Source organism: Cherax quadricarinatus, chromosome 8 (genome assembly GCF_038502225.1).
Source record: "Cherax quadricarinatus isolate ZL_2023a chromosome 8, ASM3850222v1, whole genome shotgun sequence".
Classification (NCBI taxonomy): domain Eukaryota; kingdom Metazoa; phylum Arthropoda; class Malacostraca; order Decapoda; family Parastacidae; genus Cherax; species Cherax quadricarinatus.
In genome coordinates, this window is record NC_091299.1 from 42698427 (window position 1) to 42718145 (window position 19719).

The following is a 19719-nucleotide window of genomic DNA, read 5'->3' on the forward strand; positions in this document are numbered from 1 at the left end:
AGAATCCAGATGTGCGGCACGTGTAGGATGACCCGAGCAAACTTGCACATGTTTAAGCTAGAAAGTTTTCGAGGCTGCGTGACAAAGGGTTAACTCACTCCAAATTTTTTTCTTATTTTCATTAAAATTCCTTGACAGTATCTCTCCCACTCTATCATCTGCTTTCCTTTTACACTCTCTTCACCTTTCTTTTACTCTTTATATACTCTACTCTTCTTATAACACTTCTGCTTTGTAAATACCTCTCATAAGCTACCTTTTTCTCTTTTATCACACCCTTTACTTCATTCTGCCAATCACTCCTTTTTCCTCCTGCACCCACCCTCCTATAACCACAAACTTCTGCTCCACATTCCAATACTGCATTTTTAAAACTATTCCAACCCTCTTCAACCCCCCCACTACTCATACCTGCACCAGTCCACCTTTCTGCCAATAGTTGCTTATATTTCACCCGAACTTCCTCCTCCCTTAGTTTATACACTTTCACCTCCCTCTTACTTGTTGTTGCCACCTTCCTCTTAACCCATCTACCTCTTACTCTAACTGTAGCTACAACTAGATAATGATCTGATATATCAGTTGCCCCTCTGTTATAATTATTATAATTATTATTATTATTATTATTATTATTATTATTATTAGTAGTAGTAGTAGTAGTAATTGAGGGAACTGAAGCTTGCTTGTCATTATTATTATTATTATTATAATAATTATTAGTAGTACAGTATTGTTATTAATTTAGGGAACTGGAGTATAGATCCAATTCCCTAGATCAAGAGCCCCTCACCAATGTCAAGGAACCTTGATGCTGGTAAGGGCTCTTGATCTAGGGAATTTGATCTGTGCTCCAGTTCCCTACATTAATAATAATAATAATAATAATAATGAAGAGCTTCAGAATGCTTACATTTTTTTACAGTCATTTGGCCAAATTTCTTTTTTCTAACCTTGGGACCTAAGAAAGTAAGTGCAAAGGACAGTGCTGAGAAGAAAAAGAGGATGATTTCCATGGAATTTAAGCATGAAAATATAGATAAACAAGAGAGGTGTGCAGGTTGAGGGGAAAGTAGGGGAAGCTCACTCATAACTCGGATGTTGGCTCGTAACTCAGAGCAAAAAAATCGACCAAGCAACGGCTCATATCTCGAGAAACTCATATGTTGGGACACTCAAGAGTCGAGGTTCCACTGTATATTGATAAGTTGGATATTGTCTAGCTCCCATTCAAAACTACCGTCTTACAGTTGTAGTAATTGTTCATTCATACTTCATTAGCAAATATAAGTAATATTTTATTAAAGTATTTTAACTGCTTTACAGGGCTGTGGTTATGGCTGTCAGATTCATCATGTTGTGTATTGTTTTATTGTGGCATATGGCACAAAGCGAACACTCATTCTAAAGTCACGTGGATGGCGCTACAATAAAGCAGGCTGGGAAGATGTCTTTCAGCCTTTAAGTGAAACCTGTACTGATCCTTCAGGATATACTCACTCACACTGGCCAGGTAAGGTATTCTCTTCTTAGGTATCACTCACAAAATTAGGTTAATAAAATTCTTCTAAGTTTATTTTTCTTATTAGTCAGTCATTGCTAATGGAATTAAATTAATGGATACTATTCAAAATTATCATTTCACTAAATTTAATTAAATGAATATGCATTATCTGTGTCACCTAGCATGATGTAAAATACAATAATGTTCAATGGATAATGGACAACTAATGGTCTGAAATATCTCTGCCTGAGTTGCTGAAAGGGCTGTTCAGCATAGACATTGTAAAAATAATAATGTTTCAAAGCAAATCTAGTGCCCCTTCCAGTCAGATAGCCACCCCTAAGCCTTCCCAGTATGAAAATTCTGTTGCCACTCCTGCTGTCCAGCAAGTACAGTGTAAAATAATTTGAAAATTGGGCAGCTGTTCAGAGGTTTGTAATAACCATCATGTTTGTTATATTAATAGCCGGCAGCCCAGAAAAATCCTTTGTTCAGGAGGCCCTCCACATTCGCAAGGGTTAGGGGATCAAGAACCTCGCGAATGTTTGGTGCGCAAATATGATGTAGGAAAATATTATAATATTCTACTGTAGTGTTTGCGAATGTTTTCATGGGCAAATATATTGTAGGGAAATACAATAATAGCATTTACTTAGCCTAACAATACTGCTTCCTTAACCTGTTGAACCACAAACAATCATAAAACACAACACATGAAATCCAGGCAGCTGGGCATTCGCGAATGTTCGATGCTCGCAAAAGTGGAACTTGCGAATGTGGAGGGCCTCCTGTATAATATGTAATTTTTTATTTTTGCCCATTTTCCTGAGGACAGGTAAGGCCTCTCTAAACCCCCTGGTCTGCTTTATGGGATTTTAACCCTTTCACTGTCGGGCCCGATAATATTACGGCTTGCAAGTCAGTGTCGGTTCCGTAATAGTACGCCAAAATTCTAGCAGCTTCAAATCTTGCGGGAGAAAGCTGGTAGGCCTACATATGAGAGAATGGGTCTAAGTGGTCAGTGTACGAAGTATAAAAGAAATCCTGCAGCACGCAGTGCATAATGAGGAAAAAAAAAACTGACCGTGTTTACCATATAAAACAGTGACTTTGCGGTGTATTTTTGTATGGTATTTATGATTGTATTCTCGTTAGCTTGGTTTCATATGATCAAATGGAAGATATATTACAGAACTAGAGATGATTTTGAATGGTTTATGGACTAAAAGTACCTTGAAATTGAGCTCAAAGTAGCAGAAATGTTCAATTTTTGCCCATGTTCAAGAGTAAACAGATGATGTCATGCGTCCAATACACATCAACTGGTGAGTCTGATATGCTTTCACACATGCACTGATATTATTTATACCATGTATATAATAATCCTAGGTAGTAGGTTGGTAGACAGCAACCCCCAGGGAGGTACTACCGTTCTGCCAAGTGAGTGTAAAACGAAAGCCTGTAATTGTTTTACATGATGGTAGGATTGCTGGTGTCCTTTTTTCTGTCTCATGAACATGCAAGATTTCAGGTACGTCTTGCTACTTCTGCTTACACTTAGGTCACACTACACATACATGTACAAGCGTATAATATATACATACCCCTCTGGGTTTTCTTCTATTTTCTTTCTAGTTCTTGTTCTTGTTTATTTCCTCTTATCTCCATGGGGAAGTGGAACAGAATTCTTCCTCCGTACGCCATGCGTATTGTAAGAGGCAACTAAAATGCCGGGAGCAAGGGGCTAGTAACCCCTTCTCCTGTATATATTACTAAATGTAAAAGGAGAAACTTTCGTTTTTCCTTTTGGGCCACCCCGCCTCGGTGGGATATGGCCGATGTGTTGAAAGAAAGTATATAATAATGCAGTAGTCTGCATAACAGTAAATCTACTTTTTGTGTGAATAAAAATTCAAAATGGAAAGCAGGAGTAATGTAAGAGGGACCTGGAGATGTGACTAATGAAGAGAGAAAATGTTATTTTAGTGTTAGGAATGTCTGCATTGTTAATTCTGGACCCTATTTTGAAATTGACTTTCCTTGAATTGTGCATGAAATTGGCCAAATGACCAATTTCTGATCACTTTATTGGGTAGTTGAAATTGGTAAATTGGCAGTTTCTTGCACTCAGTCGATAAGATAAAGGTTTATTTCTTCGTAAAGGCTACAGTGTGTAATTACAATTTTGGTTTGCTACAAAGAAAGCCATAATTATGCCAGGGCATTTCGAACAGACAAAAGGAGTTCTAGTAAAGTAGCTGTGAGTTTGGTTGACTGGAACAGTGGAAATGGCCAAAAATAGGGGTCAAAGTGGGCAGAATTGCCAGTGTGCAAATATCACCGAGACTGCTAACTTCATGAGAGCGTAATTCAATAAGTTCTCCTGTAAAAAATTGTCTTATTATTTCATAAGAAAAAAATCACTTTTTTTTTAATTCTTCGACACTGAGAGCAAGTTTGTGAGCAGGGGTCTTGACAGTGAAAGAGTTAATAGGTCTGATTCAGTTATTATAACACTGTAAACCATGACCAATCATTCCGAGAAACAGAGTAAATCTTCTAATTTTGAGTGATTATGAATTCAACGTAGAAGGTAAGTGTAATATAGGAGAGGCCTGGGCACATGACTAATGAACAGGAAAAATGTTTCGGTGCCGGAAATGTCTGCATACAGTGGAACCTTGACTTACAAGTTTAACCCGTTCCGTTACCTAGAGCATAACTCAATTTGCTGGTATATCAAATCAATTTTCCTCATTTAAATTAATTGAAATGCCATTAATCCGTTCCAGTGGAATTCTTGCTCTCGGGAGGCAGGACAAAATACTTAAATATGATGCTAATATCAACTCTATGGCATATTTATCTATCACAATTCGTCTAATATGACATAATAAACAATATAATGAACATACACACATGATATGTGCTCTACAATGAATAAAATACGTCATTATGTGATGAGTGGCGGCGACCATTGCTGCTCCAGCACTGACCATATCTTCCCATTCTTCCCCTTCTGAAAATGGAGTGTTTCTGAGGCTAACTGCAAAACATAATAGAGAATGTAAAGAAATAAACTGGTTTTATAAAGTCTACATACATATTTACAGTGGACCCTCCCTTTTTGTCATTAATCCGTTTCAGAGAGATCGGCAAAAACTGAAACCATTTTCCCCATGATAAATAATGTAAATCCAATTAATCTGTTTCAAACACCCAGAAGTATTAACAGAAAATTTTTTTTAGATTTACATGCAGAAAAGAATAACAAATAAATATAAAGCACTAATAAAGTGTATAAATGAACATTTAACATCACACTTACCTTTATTGAAGACTCTTGTTGGTGTACGGGAGACGGGGCGGAGGGGAGAGGGAGGTGAGTTTATTATTGGAGACAGGACAATATGCTTCAATATGACACTAATATCAACTCTGCAGCTTATTTATCTATCACAGTTCACCTAATATGACATGATAAACAATATTAATAGCATAGAAACATGACATATACTCTAGAATGAATAAAACATCATTATGTATGTCACGAGTGGTGTCATGTTGTTGGGCGTATAAGGGTCACTGAAAGCATAAGCCATATATAGTGGTGGTGAAGGTGGCAGCAGAGGCAGTGGTGTTGTCAGTAGCCCTATATAAATTCAAATACATTGGAGGAGCTAGGTTCATTCTCTCCTTTTTCTATCGATTAATCGCTTAACTTACTTGCTACACTGTTAATGCTACACTTTATCACTGGCTTTCGCTATAGCCTTTATCGACTTGTGCTGCTTTAGTATCATACATATCGTAGAATCACTGAATCAGTGAAGAAGGCACATTCTTCCCTCTCTCTTCCTCCTCCACTTTGGTACCTTGCTATGATTTCTTTCTTTAATTCTATCATGTTCCTCACTTTCTTTACCAAAGGACTGGCACTAGGAGCTTTCTTTGGGACCATGGTGGCTTATTTAGCAGTCACACACAATAAACAAGTGCCAAAAACAATGGATTATTGCGAAATGTTTTGTATGACCTCGTAGGATTTGTTCACTTACTGAGAAACAACACGACACTGCCTGAGAATGTGTGTGGGAGGTGGCTTTGTGTGCGCACTGGGCACTGGACAGGTTCCATACCATCGACTAAATTGGAGGAAATTGACGAAAATGGAGGCAATATTTTGACGAAAAAGTTAGCGAAAACTGAAATTGGTGATAACAGAGATAGACAAAAAGGGAGGATCCACTGTACTTGAGAGAAGAGATGGAGGGTGGAAGGGTGGAAAAGAGTCAGAGCCTTGTATGCTATCAGTGGCCCTCAACCCACAACCCACACACTTCCACCTCCTTGTGTTTATCTATGATTTCATGCTTTAATTCCATGGACATCATCTTTCTCATCTCAGCACTGTCCTTTGCACTTACTGTCTTAGGACCTATGGTTAGGAAAAAGGAATTTGGCAAAATAACTCTACAACATGCAAGCAAAGCATGAGAGAAATGCTTCCACTTCTCAGCAGATGTTTTGGCATTCGCTGCGCCAACTAGTAGTGATGTTCTGAAGCTCCTCGTTATTATGTAGACCATCACTTAGCATGAGTTTATTTGGCATGATTTGAGTATAGCCCAATTGAAGAATTGCGACACAATTTTTTGTAACACGTATAATCAATTTGACACGATTTGTGGGAGGGGAAAAAATTTTGAGCGTGCAGTCGCCCGGTTGCCTGGTCGCCCGCAGTGGGTTATACCATTGAGTCAATGGGGGTAGGCCTACTGCCATCAGGAGAAGGGGTTACTAGCCCCTTGCTCCCAGCATTTTAGTCACCTCTTATGACACACATGGCTTATGGAGGAAGAATTCTGTTCCACTTCCCTATGGAGATAAGGGGAAATAAACGAGAACAAGAACTAGTAAGAAAATAGAAGAAAACCCAGAGGGATGTGTATGTACAGTAGGGCCCCACTTTACAGTGTTTCGCCTTACGGCATTCTGCTAATATGGCAATTTCAAATAATGACCAAAATTTGCTATACGGCAAGTGATTTTTCAAATACAGTGTGCCCCACCCAGTTTATTTACATTCTTCGTGAACACATCTATTATGTCTGGAAACTTTCCAAAATTTCAAGTGTTTTTAAATTTATTGTGTATTTTATATGTACTCTGATAATTATGCTTATGTGTACCTGTACCTAAATATACTTACACACTGTGCTGGCGTGTAGGTACACATTAAAATCACTAAGGGTCTCTCTACTCATGACGCCATAGTAATACTGTGTAATAATAATCATCTCTCTTGGGCACATTAAATGTCTTATTTTACGTTAATAAAGACATTTTCATTAATCCATCTATGATATTTTCTTCAAAATTATATAAGAAACATGTTACATAGCATATAAACATTATACATACACCTACAGAATAAAAATTGACATAAATACAAGATTTGTTTACAAAGCGGCTCTGTAGGAGTGTCGGAAGAATTACGTTTTCTCTAGTCAAACATTGGGGGATAACTAGATAAATTTTCCTTTCGTATGCCTTCACTCTATATATATGTAGCAATTCACGACCCTTGTGAGTTTAGTGCTTCTTGTTTATTATGATTATAATAATAATAACTTGTAATAATAATAATTTTTAATAATTTTTAATAATAATAATAATAATAATAATAATAATAATAATAATAATAATAATAATAATAATTTGTCAGAGCATCATTCCTTCTAAAAATTACATGAGAATGGAGGTATTGGTCTTTATTTATTCTACTGTACCACTGTGGAGACAACTTGTACACACTGTAAGGTGTTTGTATGAATGTTTATGAACCACAACCAGACACATCATCTGTTTGTTTACATAGTGGGTGGGGTGGCCAGGCTGGATTCCCTACACTACCCTACCTACCACACCACTTTCTACAAATAAATACTTTTAACCTTTCACCCTACATTAAGAATACAAATATTTTAAGGTAAGTAATGAGTGTCCTAGGTAGTAGGTTGGTAGACAGCAACCGCCCAGGGAGGTACTACCGTCCTGCCAAGTGAGTGTAAAACGAAAGCCTGTAATTGTTTTACATGATGGTAGGATTGCTGGTGTCCTTTTTTCTGTTTCATAAACGTGCAAGATTTCAGGTATGTCTTGCTACTTCTACTTACACTTAGGTCACACTGCACATACGTGTTTTTTTTTTTTTTTTTTTTTTTAAAAAAGTCGGTCGTCTCCCACCGAGGCAGGGTGACCCAAAAAAGAAAGAAAATCCCCAAAAAGAAAATACTTTCATCATCATTCAACACTTTCACCACACTCACACATTATCACTGCTTTTGCAGAGGTGCTCAGAATACAACAGTTTAGAAGCATATACGTATAAAGATACACAACATATCCCTCCAAACTGCCAATATCCCAAACCCCTCCTTTAAAGTACAGGCATTGTACTTCCCATTTCCAGGACTCAAGTCCGACTATATGAAAATAACCAGTTTCCCTGAATCCCTTCACTAAATATTACCCTGCTCACACTCCAACAGATCGTCAGGTCCCAAGTATCATTCATCTTCATTCAATCCTATCTAACACGCTCATGCATGCTTGCTGGAAGTCCAAGCCCCTCACCCACAAAACCTCCTTTACCCCCTCTTTCCAACCCTTTCGAGGATGACCCCTACCCCTCTTTCCTTCCCCTATAGATTTATATGCTTTCCATGTCATTCTACTTTGATCCATTCTCTCTAAATGACCAAACCACCTCAACAACCCCTCTTCTGCCCTCTGACTAATGCTTTTATTAACTCCACACCTTCTCCTAATTTTCACACTCCGAATTTTCTGCATAATATTTACACCACACATTGCCCTTAAACAGGACATCTCCACTGCCTCCAACCGTCTCCTCGCTGCTGCATTTACCACCCAAGCTTCACACCCATATAAGAGTGTTGGTACTACTATACTTTCATACATTCCTTTCTTTGCCTCCATAGATAACGTTTTTTGACTCCACATATACCTCAACGCACCACTCACCTTTTTTCCCTCATCAATTCTATGATTAACCTCATCCTTCATAAATCCATCTGCCGACACGTCAACTCCCAAGTATCTGAAAACATTCACTTCTTCCATACTCCTCCTCCCCAATTTGATATCCAATTTTTCTTTATCTAAATCATTTGATACCCTCATCACCTTACTCTTTTCTATGTTCACTTTCAACTTTCTACCTTTACACACATTCTCAAACTCATCCACTAACCTTTGCAATTTTTCTTTAGAATCTCCCATAAGCACAGTATCATCAGCAAAAAGTAACTGTGTCAATTCCCATTTTGAATTTGATTCCCCATAATTTAATCCCACCCCTCTCCCGAACACCGTAGCATTTACTTCTTTTACAACCCCATCTATAAATATATTAAACAACCATGGTGACATTACACATCCCTGTCTAAGACCTACTTTTACCAGGAAGTATTCTCCCTCTCTTCTACACACCCTAACCTGAGCCTCACTATCCTCATAAAAGCTCTTTACAGCATTTAGTAACTTACCACCCATTCCATATACAGGAAGGCCCCGCTTTACGGCGTTTCACTTTACGGCGTTCCGCTAATACGGTCATTTCAAATTATGACCAAAACTCGCTATACGGCTCCCCCCACCTGACTTTCTAATACGGTCACCGTGCCCCACCTTGTTTGTTTACATTCTTCGTGAGCTCAGTAAGCACTAAGTCTCTCCATTTTGTCTGGAAACTCCAAAATTTCAAATGTTTTTAAAAGTTATTTCATATTTTATATATACTCTGATAATTATACTTATGTATACCTGTACTTAAATAAACTTACATACTGTGCTGGCATGCAGGTACACATTAAAATCAGTAAGAGTGTCTTATGTCTCCAGACGTCATATTAGTAATGATAATAATAATCATCGTCTCATTTAAATGTCGTATATTACGTTAAATACACATTTTCATTAATCCATCTATGATATTTTTTCAAAATTATATAATAAACACGATACATAACATAAAAAGATGTTAAATACACCCCACAATAGAATAAATAAACATAAATATGAGATGTGGTAGCAGACGACTTGCACAAGTGACGCCATATTAGAAATGCTAATAATAATAATAATAATAATCACCGAGTCTTATTAAATGTTGTATATTACGTTAATATACACATTTTCATTAATCCATCCATGATATTTTTTTCAAAATTATATAATAAACACGATACATAACATAAAAAGATGATAAATACACCCTACAATAGAATAAATAAACATAAATATGAGATGTCGTAGCCAGATAACTTGTACAAGTGATGCCAAGAATAACATTTTCTCTAATCTAACATAAGAGAAAATGTGTTACTGGGGGTAACTGTAGAAAATTATTCCTTTCGTATGTAAGTTTATTCAGGTATACACAAATACAGTTACATAGATTATCATACATAACAACATATGTGTAGAGAACCTAGGATAACCCAAAAAAGTCAGAGTGACTTATTTCCATTGCCTTCACTCAGAGCATCATTTCTTCTCGAAATGATGTTACATGAGAATGGGAGTGTTCTTCTTTATTTATTCTACCGTATCAATGTAGAGACAACCTGTACACAATGTAACTTGTACACAAACCAGACGTGTACACTTCGTTTACAAAACTTACCTTCGCCTGGTTTGTTTACATAACTCTGCGCCTGTCCTCTCTCATGCATTCATTCTTTCTCTCTCTCATTTATTCGTTTTATCTCATTTACTTACTCCTGACCCTACATTACGACTACAAATATTTTAAGGTAAGTAATGAGTGAACTGTATATACATTTTATCGCTCTGCGATGCTTAAATATCATGGAATATATGTGTGGGTGGGTTGGCCTGGTATGGTAGCCCGGCTGACTACCATACATACCACATTTGATTTTTTACAATAAATACTACTCATCTCACCCTATATTTTAAGGTAAGTAATGAGTGAACTGTATATACATTTTATCGCTCTGGGATGCTTAAATATCATAGAATTGTATGTGGGTGGGGTGGCCTGGTATGGTTGCCTGGCTGACTACCATACATACCACACTTGATTTCTTACAATAAATACTACTTGTCTCACCCTAGATTAAGACTATAAATATTTTAAGGTAAGTAATGAGTGCACTATGTGTGTATTGTACTTTTTATTGTTTTTTGATGCCTGGTTCTATTGCTAACTTAATATATGTTAGTGTAAACTTGTTATCTAGTGTTTGTATGCATTTGTAAGTGGAAAAAAAGGGTGTTCCACTTTACGGCAGTTTCCGCTTTATGGTGGTAGCCTGGAACCTAACCAGCCGTATAAGTGGGGCCTTCCTGTACTTGCAACATCTGCCACATTGGTCCTCTATCTACTCTATCATATGCCTTTTCTAAATCCATAAATGCAATAAAAACTTCCCTACCTTTATCTAAATACTGTTCACATATATGCTTCAACGTAAACACTTGATCTACACATCCCCTACCCACTCTGAAACCTCCTTGCCCATCCGCAATTCTACATTCTGTCTTACCTCTAATTCTTTCAATTATAACCCTACTGTATATTTTTCCTGGTATACTCAGTAAACTTATTCCTCTATAATTTTTACAGTCTCTTTTGTCCCCTTTCCCTTTATATAAAGGGACTATACATGCTCTCCGCCAATCCCTAGGTACCTTCCCCTCTTTCATACATTTATTAAACAAAAGTACCAACCACTCCAACACTATATCCCCCCCTGCTTTTAACATTTCTGTCATGATCCCATCAGTTCCAGCTGCTTTACCCCCTTTCATTCTACGTAATGCCTCACGTACCTCCACCACACTTACATTCTGCTCTTCTTCACTCCTAAAAGATGGTATACCTCCCTGGCCAGTGCATGAAATTACCGCCTCCCTTTCTTCCTCAACATTTAAAAGTTCCTCAAAATATTCTCGCCATCTACCTAATACCTCCCTCTCCCCATTTACTAACTCCCCTACTTTGTTTTTAACTGACAAATCCATACTTTCCCTAGGCTTTCTTAACTTGTTTAACTCACTCCAAAATTTTTTCTTATTTTCATTAAAATTTCTTGACAGTGCCTCTCCCACTCTTTCATCTGCTCTCCTTTTGCACTCTCTCACCACTCTCTTCACCTTTCTTTTACTCTCCATATACTCTGCTCTTCTTATAACACTTCTGCTTTGTAAAAACCTCTCGTAAGCTACCTTTTTCTCTTTTATCACACCCTTTACTTCATCATTCCACCAATCACTCCTCTTTCCTCCTGCCCGCACCCTCCTATAACCACAAACTTCTGCCCCACATTCTAACACTGCATTTTTAAAACTATTCCAACCCTCTTCAACCTCCCCACTACTCATCTTTTCACTAGCCCACCTTTCTGCCAATAGTCGCTTATATCTCGCCCGAACTTCCTCCTCCCTTAGTTTATACACTTTCACCTCCCTCTTACTTGTTGTTGCCACCTTCCTCTTTTCCCATCTACCTCTTACTCTAACTGTAGCTACAACTAAATAATGATCCGATATATCAGTTGCCCCTCTATAAACATGTACATCCTGGAGCCTACCCATTAACCTTTTATCCACCAATACATAATCTAACAAACTACTTTCATTACGTGCTACATCATACCTTGTGTATTTATTTATCCTCTTTTTCATAAAATATGTATTACTTATTACCAAATTTCTTTCTACACATAGCTCAATTAAAGGCTCCCCATTTACATTTACCCCTGGCACCCCAAATTTACCTACTACTCCCTCCATAACATTTTAACCCACTTTAGCATTGAAATCCCCAACCACCATTACTCTCACACTTGATTCAAAACTCCCCACGCATTCACTCAACATTTCCCAGAATCTCTGTCTCTCCTCTACACTTCTCTCTTCTCCAGGTGCATACACGCTTACTATAACCCACTTTTCACATCCAATCTTTATTTTACTCCACATAATCCTTGAATTTTTACATTTGTAGTCCCTCTTTTCCTGCCATAGCTTATCCTTCAACATTATTGCTACTCCTTCTTTAGCTCTAACTCTATTTGAAACCCCTGACCTAATCCCATTTATTCCTCTCCATTGAAACTCTCCCACCCCCTTCAGCTTTGTTTCACTTAAAGCCAGGACATCCAGTTTCTTCTCATTCATAACATCCACAATCATCTCTTTCTTATCATTTGCACAACATCCACGCACATTCAGACTTCCCACTTTGACAATTTTCTTCTTATTATTCTTTTTAGTAATCTTTACAGGAAAAGGGGTTACTAGCCCATTGTTCCCGGCATTTTAGTTGAAAAGGACTTGGGGGTTATGGTGAGCAGCAACCTTAAACCAAGACAGCAATGCCTAAGCATACTTAATAAGGCAAATAAATTACTGGGATTTATATCAAGAAGTGTAAGCAACAGAAGTCCAGAGGTCATACTGCAGCTTTATACATCATTAGTAAGGCCTCACCTAGATTATGCAGCTCAGTTCTGGTCTCCATATTACAGAATGGACATAAATTCGTTAGAAAACATTCAGCGTAGGATGACTAAATTAATACATAGCATTAGAAATCTTCCTTATGAAGAAAGATTGAAGACTCTTAAGTTACATTCACTTGTTAGACGAAGAATGAGGGGAGACCTGATCGAAGTGTATAAGTGGAAGATAGGTATTAATAAAGGGGATATTAATAAGGTCTTGAGGATGTCTCTCCAAGAGAGAACCCACAGTAATGGATTTAAATTAGATAAGTTTAGATTTAGAAAGGACATAGGAAAGTATTGGTTTGGAAATAGGGTAGTTGATGAGTGGAACAGTCTACCTAGTTGGGTTATTGAGGCTAGGACTTTGGGTAGTTTCAAATTTAGGTTGGATAAGTACATGAGTGGGAGGGGTTGGATTTGAGTGGGACTTTCACATCAGAGCTTATTTCTTGGGTGGCATTGAAAATTGGGTTGGGCAAATGTTTTGTTAGTGGGATGAATTGTAAAGGACCTGCCTAGTATGGGCCAACAGGCCTCCTGCAGTGTTCCTCCTTTCTTATGTTCTTATGTTCTTATCAAAGATGATTGACACAAACCTATTACCATTATAGTATGCTCTCTGTTTAGTGATGAATTCGTTTACTGACGTGGTCTTAGGAATGGAACTCCATCATTAAGTGAGGAGAGGCTGTATATGTAAAACATGAAATAACTTCAAAATACTTGAAATTTTGGAAAGTTTCCAGATATAATGGAGGGACATGGAGATCACAGAGCTCACGGAGAATTATAATATTGTTTACCACTTTTGTTTACTACAATAAACATGCACAAATGTTGTATAATACTAATGTTCTATTTACATATGTACAGTCACTGGACATGTTTTTAGAACTGCTGGAGCTTGTGGAACTCCTTGAAATGAGGTATCATGCACAGAGGCACCTTACATTCCTTGCACATAAACTGAGTGTCTACGTCTTTGTTGCTGTCGTTTTGTTTGTGCACAGACAACACATCTCTTCTAAGCAAATTTCTTCTTAGTTGCAGGAAGCTGTATTATGAAGTGATCACCTTCCCTCCTCAAATGCTTGGGTATTTCCTAAGGAGTTCGAGGATGGTTTTGTATAGCAGGTGTTGTTACCTGGTACTTCATTATAAGTTGTCTGACAACAGACAAACAAAATTCACCATACGGTGGTCTGTTGCCAGTCTTCATTTTGTGCATATTATATGCATTGAGCATTGAAATGTCCATGAGATGGAAGAAAAGTTTCATGTACCACTTGTAACTCTTACGAACACAGTCAACAAAGCCAGTCTGCATGTCACATTTGTCAACCAAGCGCATATTTTGTGTATAATCAATCACTGTCACTGGTTTTCGAATATGTTCATTAGTCACTCTATCAGTTTTGCCACTGTCTTGCATTTTGTTAGGGTTAATGGTTGTCAACAATGTGACATCTCGTTTGTCATGCCACCATAATGCCATGATGTCATTGGCAGTAAACACCTGCACCTCACCACTATGAGCACCTGTGTTGAACTTGGGCATATGTTTATGATTAGAATGCACTGTGCCACACGTATCTGTCATGTTCACTCGCAAGAAATCACAGAGTAAAGGGCTTGTGTACCAGTTATCAGTATATAATGGGATAAAGATAAAAATGTTAAAAGCAGGTGGGGATATAGTTTTGGAGTGGTTGGTGCAATTATTTAATAAATGTATGGAAGAGGGTAAGGTACCTAGGGATTGGCAGAGAGCATGCATAGTTCCTTTGTATAAAGGCAAAGGGGACAAAAGAGAGTGCAAAAATTATAGGGGGATAAGTGATGTGTGTAAAGGTAGAAAGTTGAAAGTGAACATAGAAAAGAGTAAGGTGATGAGGGTATCAAATGGTTTAGATAAAGAAAAATTGGATATGAAATTGGGGAGGAGGAGTATGGAAGAAGTAAATGTTTTCAGATACTTGGGAGTTGACATGTCGGCGGATGGATTTATGAAGGATGAGGTTAATCATAGAATTGATGAGGGAAAAAAGGTGAGTGGTGCATTGAGGTATATGTGGAGTCAAAAACGTTATCTATGGAGGCAAAGAAGGGAATGTATGAAAGTATAGTAGTACCAACACTCTTATATGGGTGTGAAGCTTGGGTGGTAAATGCAGCAGCGAGGAGACGGTTGGAGGCAGTGGAGATGTCCTGTCTAAGGGCAATGTGTGGTGTAAATATTATGCAGAAAATTAGGAGTGTGGAAATTAGGAAAATGTGTGGAGTTAATAAAAGTATTAGTCAGAGGGCAGAAGAGGGGTTGTTGAGGTGGTTTGGTCATTTAGAGAGAATGGATCAAAGTAGAATGACATGGAAAGCATATAAATCTATAGGGGAAGGAAGGCGAGGAAGGGGTCGTCCTCAAAAGGGTTGGAGAGAGGGGGTAAAGGAGGTTTTGTGGGCAAGGGGCTTGGACTTCCAGCAAGCGTGCGTGAGCGTGTTAGATAGGAGTGAATGGAGACGAATAGTACTTGGGACCTGACGATCAGTTGGAGTGTGAGCAGGGTAATATTTAGTGAAGGGATTCAGGGAAACCGGTTATTTTCATATAGTCGGACTTGAGGCCTGGAAATGGGAAGTACAATGCCTGCACTTTAAAGGAGGGGTTTGGGATATTGGCAGTTTGGAGGGATATGTTGTGTATCTTTATACGTATATGCTTCTAAGCTGTTGTATTATGAGCACCTCTGCAAAAACAGTGATTATGTGTGAGTGTGGTGAAAGTGTTGAATGATGATGAAAGTATTTTCTTTTTGGGGATTTTCTTTCTTTTTTGGGTCACCCTGCCTCGGTGGGAGACGACCGACTTGTTGAAAAAAAAAAAAAAAATAAAGTCTGTTGAGTATACCTGGTAAAGTGTATGGTAGAGTTATTATTGAAAGAATTAAGAGTAAGATGGAGAATAGGATAGCAGATGAACAAGGAGGCTTTAGGAAAGGTAGGGGGTATATGGACCAGGTGTTTACAGTGAAACATATAAGTGAACAGTATTTAGATAAGGCTAAAGAGGTTTTTGTAGCATTTATGGATTTGGGAAAGGCATATGACAGGGTGGATAGGGGGCAATGTGGCAGATGTTGCAGGTGTATGGTGTAGGAGGTAGGTTACTGAAAGCAGTGAAGAGTTTTTACGAGGATAGTGAAGCTCAAGTTAGAGTATGTAGGAAAGAGGGAGATTATTTCCCAGTAAAAGTACGCCTTAGACAAGGATGTGTGATGTCACCGTGGTTGTTTAATATATTTATAGATGGGGTTGTAAGAGAAGTAAATGCGAGGGTCTTGGCAAGAGGCGTGGAGTTAAAAGATAAAGAATCACACATAAAGTGGGAGTTGTCACAGTTGCTCTTTGCTGATGACACTGTGCTCTTGGGAGATTCTGAAGTTGCAGAGGTTGGTGGATGAATTTGGTAGGGTATGCAAAAGAAGAAAATTAAAAGTGAATACAGGAAAGAGTAAGGTTATGAGGATAAAAAGATTAGGTGATGAAAGATTGGATATCAGATTGGAGGGAGAGAGTATGGAGGAGGTGAATGTATTCAGATATTTGGGAGAGGACGTGTCAGTAGATGGGTCTATGAAAGATGAGGTGAATCACAGAATTGATGAGGGGAAAAGGGTGAGCAGTGCACTTAGGAGTCTGTGGAGACAAAGAACCTTTTCCTTGGAGGCAAAGAGGGTAATGTATGAGAGTATAGTTTTACCAACGCTCTTATATGGGTGTGAAGCATGGGTGATGAATGTTGCAGCGAGGAGAAGGCTGGAGGCAGTGGAGATGTCACGTCTGAGGGCAATTTGTGGTGTGGATATAATGCAGAGAATTCGTAGTTTGGAAGTTAGGAGGAGGTGCGGGCTTACCAAAACTGTTGTCCAGAGGGCTGAGGAAGGGTTGTTGAGGTGGTTCGGACATGTAGAGAGAATGGAGCGAAACAGAATGACTTCAAGAGTGTATCAGTCTGTAGTGGAAGGAAGGCGGGGTAGGGGTCGGCCTAGGAAAGGTTGGAGGGAGGGGGTAAAGGAGGTTTTGTGTGTGAGGGGCTTGGACTTCCAGCAGGCATGCGTGAGCATGTTTGATAGGAGTGAATGGAGACAAATGGTTTTTAATACTTGACATGCTGTTGGAGTGTGAGCAACATAACATTTATGAAGGGATTCAGGGAAACTGGCAGGCTGGACTTGAGTTCTGGAGATGGGAAGTACAGTGCCTGCACTCTGAAGGAGGGGTGTTAATGTTGCAGTTGAAAAACTGTTGTGTAAAGCACCCTTCTGGCAAGACAGTGATGAAGTGAATGATGGTGAAAGTTTTTCTTTTTCGGGCCACCCTGCCTTGGTGGGAATCGGCCAGTGTGTTAATAAAAAAAAAAAAAATGTATGTCCCTTAAAAAGATAAGGTCCCATCATGCTTCTCATTACGTCACCTGAGATACCCAATAACATCCTGATATCTTTCAATGTTTTACTTCCCGTGTATACAATAATATCCAATACCAGGCCACTGTCACAGTTACAGAGTACAAACAGTTTTATACAAAAGCGTTTCCTCTTGCTCGGTATATACTGCTTGAACGACAGTCTACCTTTGAACAAAATCAAAGACTCGTCAATTACAAGATTCTTGAATGGATAAAAGTACATGTTGAACTTTTGTTTCAGATACATAAAAACATTTCTAATCTTGTGTAACCTGTCACTTCTGTCCGGCCTGGTTTTGTCAGAGAAGTGCAACATACGTAACAGTAAGATAAACCTGTTCACTGGGATGATTTCACTGAAGGCTGGGGTACAAATTAGCTGATCTGTGGACCAGTATGATTTTATATTATGCTTATAGACATGAGGCATAAGCATTATTGTTGCAAAAAGCAAATACATTTCTGCAACAGTTGTCTCTTTCCACCTGTGTAGTCTTGACTGTGGTGATATGATCGTACAGTGGACCCCCGCATACCGATTTTAATCCGTGCAAGAGGGCTCATTGGTATGCGAAATAAACGGTATGCGAATGAATTTTCCCCATAAGAAATAATGGAAATCAAATTAATCCGTGCAAGACACCCAAAAGTATGAAAAAAAAATTTTTACCACATGAAATATACATTTTCCTACACACAAAGAGAAGGATACATGCACAATAGTAGAGTAGTACATGCACAGTATATATTGTGCATGTACTAGTCTACTAAATGAAGAATAAATGACACTTACCTTTATTGAAGATGCAGCAATGACTGATGAGACACTGTGTCCTGGGAGTGCCTTTTCCTCCTGAGTACTGTAGGTCCTGTTTGGCATTTTCTTCCAGAACAGGCCTTATCACACTGTGTATGTCACTACGATTCTTAAATCTCTCAAACCAACCTTTGCTGGCTTTAAATTCACCAATATGAGCACTAGTTCCAGGCATTTTTCCCTGTTCACCTGGGTGTTAGTCGACTGGTGTGGGTTGCATCCTGGGAGACAAGATTAAGGACCCCAATGGAAACAAGTTAGACAGTCTTCGATGACACTGACTTTTTTGGGTTATCCTGGGTGGAAAATCCTCAGGGGTTAATTGTTTCTTGGTATATTCTCAATAAGCCACACCAACAACAGTGCTACAGCAGCAGCAGACGATGCTACAGCAGCAGCAGCAGCTGACAGTGCTACAGCAGCAGCAGACGATGCTACAGCAGCAGCAGACGATGCTACAGCAGCAGCAGACGATGCTACAGCAGCAGCAGCAGCTGACAGTGCTACAGCAGCAGCAGACGATGCTACAGCAGCAGCAGCAGCTGACAGTGCTACAGCAGCAGCAGACGATGCTACAGCAGCAGCAGACGATGCTACAGCAGCAGCAGCAGCTGACAGTGCTACAGCAGCAGCAGACGATGCTACAGCAGCAGCAGACGATGCTACAGCAGCAGCAGACGATGCTACAGCAGCAGCAGCAGCTGACAGTGCAGCAGCAGCAGCAGCTGTACCACCAATAGTAGCGATGGTTGATTGGGGTTCATTATACAACCTGGCCAGCTCGGAGACACGCACTCCACTTTCATACTTATCAATGATCTTTTTCTTCATCTCTATAGTAATTCTCACCCTTATTGCTGTAGGGTTGGCACTAGAAGCTTTCTTGGGGCCCATGGTCACTTATTTTCCAGATAAAATCACCAAAAACACTGTAATAATACGAAATGTTACGATTGTATGCTTGGATGCTACCGCGGAGGCTGGCTGGTAAACAATGCCACCGGTGGAACATGTGAGGCTGGTTAAGGCGCACATTGGACGCGTCTCGGACGAACAGCGGTGAGCGGGTTTTTAAGCGGTATGCGAGGCAAAATTTTAGCGATAAAATGTATCGGTATGCGGATTAAACGTTATGTGATGTCAACGGTATGCGGGGGTCCACTGTATTTGCAATGGTGTGCTCAAAATACAGTGGACCCCCACATAACGATTACCTCCGAATGCGACCTATTATGTAAGTGTATTTATGTAAGTGCGTTTGTACGTGTATGTTTGGGGGTCTGAAATGGACTAATCTACTTCACAATATTCCTTATGGGAACAAATTCGGTCAGTACTGGCACCTGAACATACTTCTGGAGTGAAAAAATAT

At 39.0% G+C, this 19719-nt stretch overlaps 1 protein-coding gene across 2 annotated transcripts in view; it reads left to right on the forward strand.

Moving 5' to 3' along the window:
* The window catches only part of FucT6 (alpha-(1,6)-fucosyltransferase 8), a 628228-nt gene that overhangs the window by 546906 nt on the left and 61603 nt on the right, over nucleotides 1-19719 (forward strand). For both annotated transcript variants that reach the window (XM_070083038.1, XM_070083039.1), the window contains exon 7: nucleotides 1324-1510. In XM_070083038.1, coding sequence (XP_069939139.1) covers nucleotides 1324-1510 — 187 coding nt within the window. The remainder of the gene's footprint in view (nucleotides 1-1323; nucleotides 1511-19719) is intronic.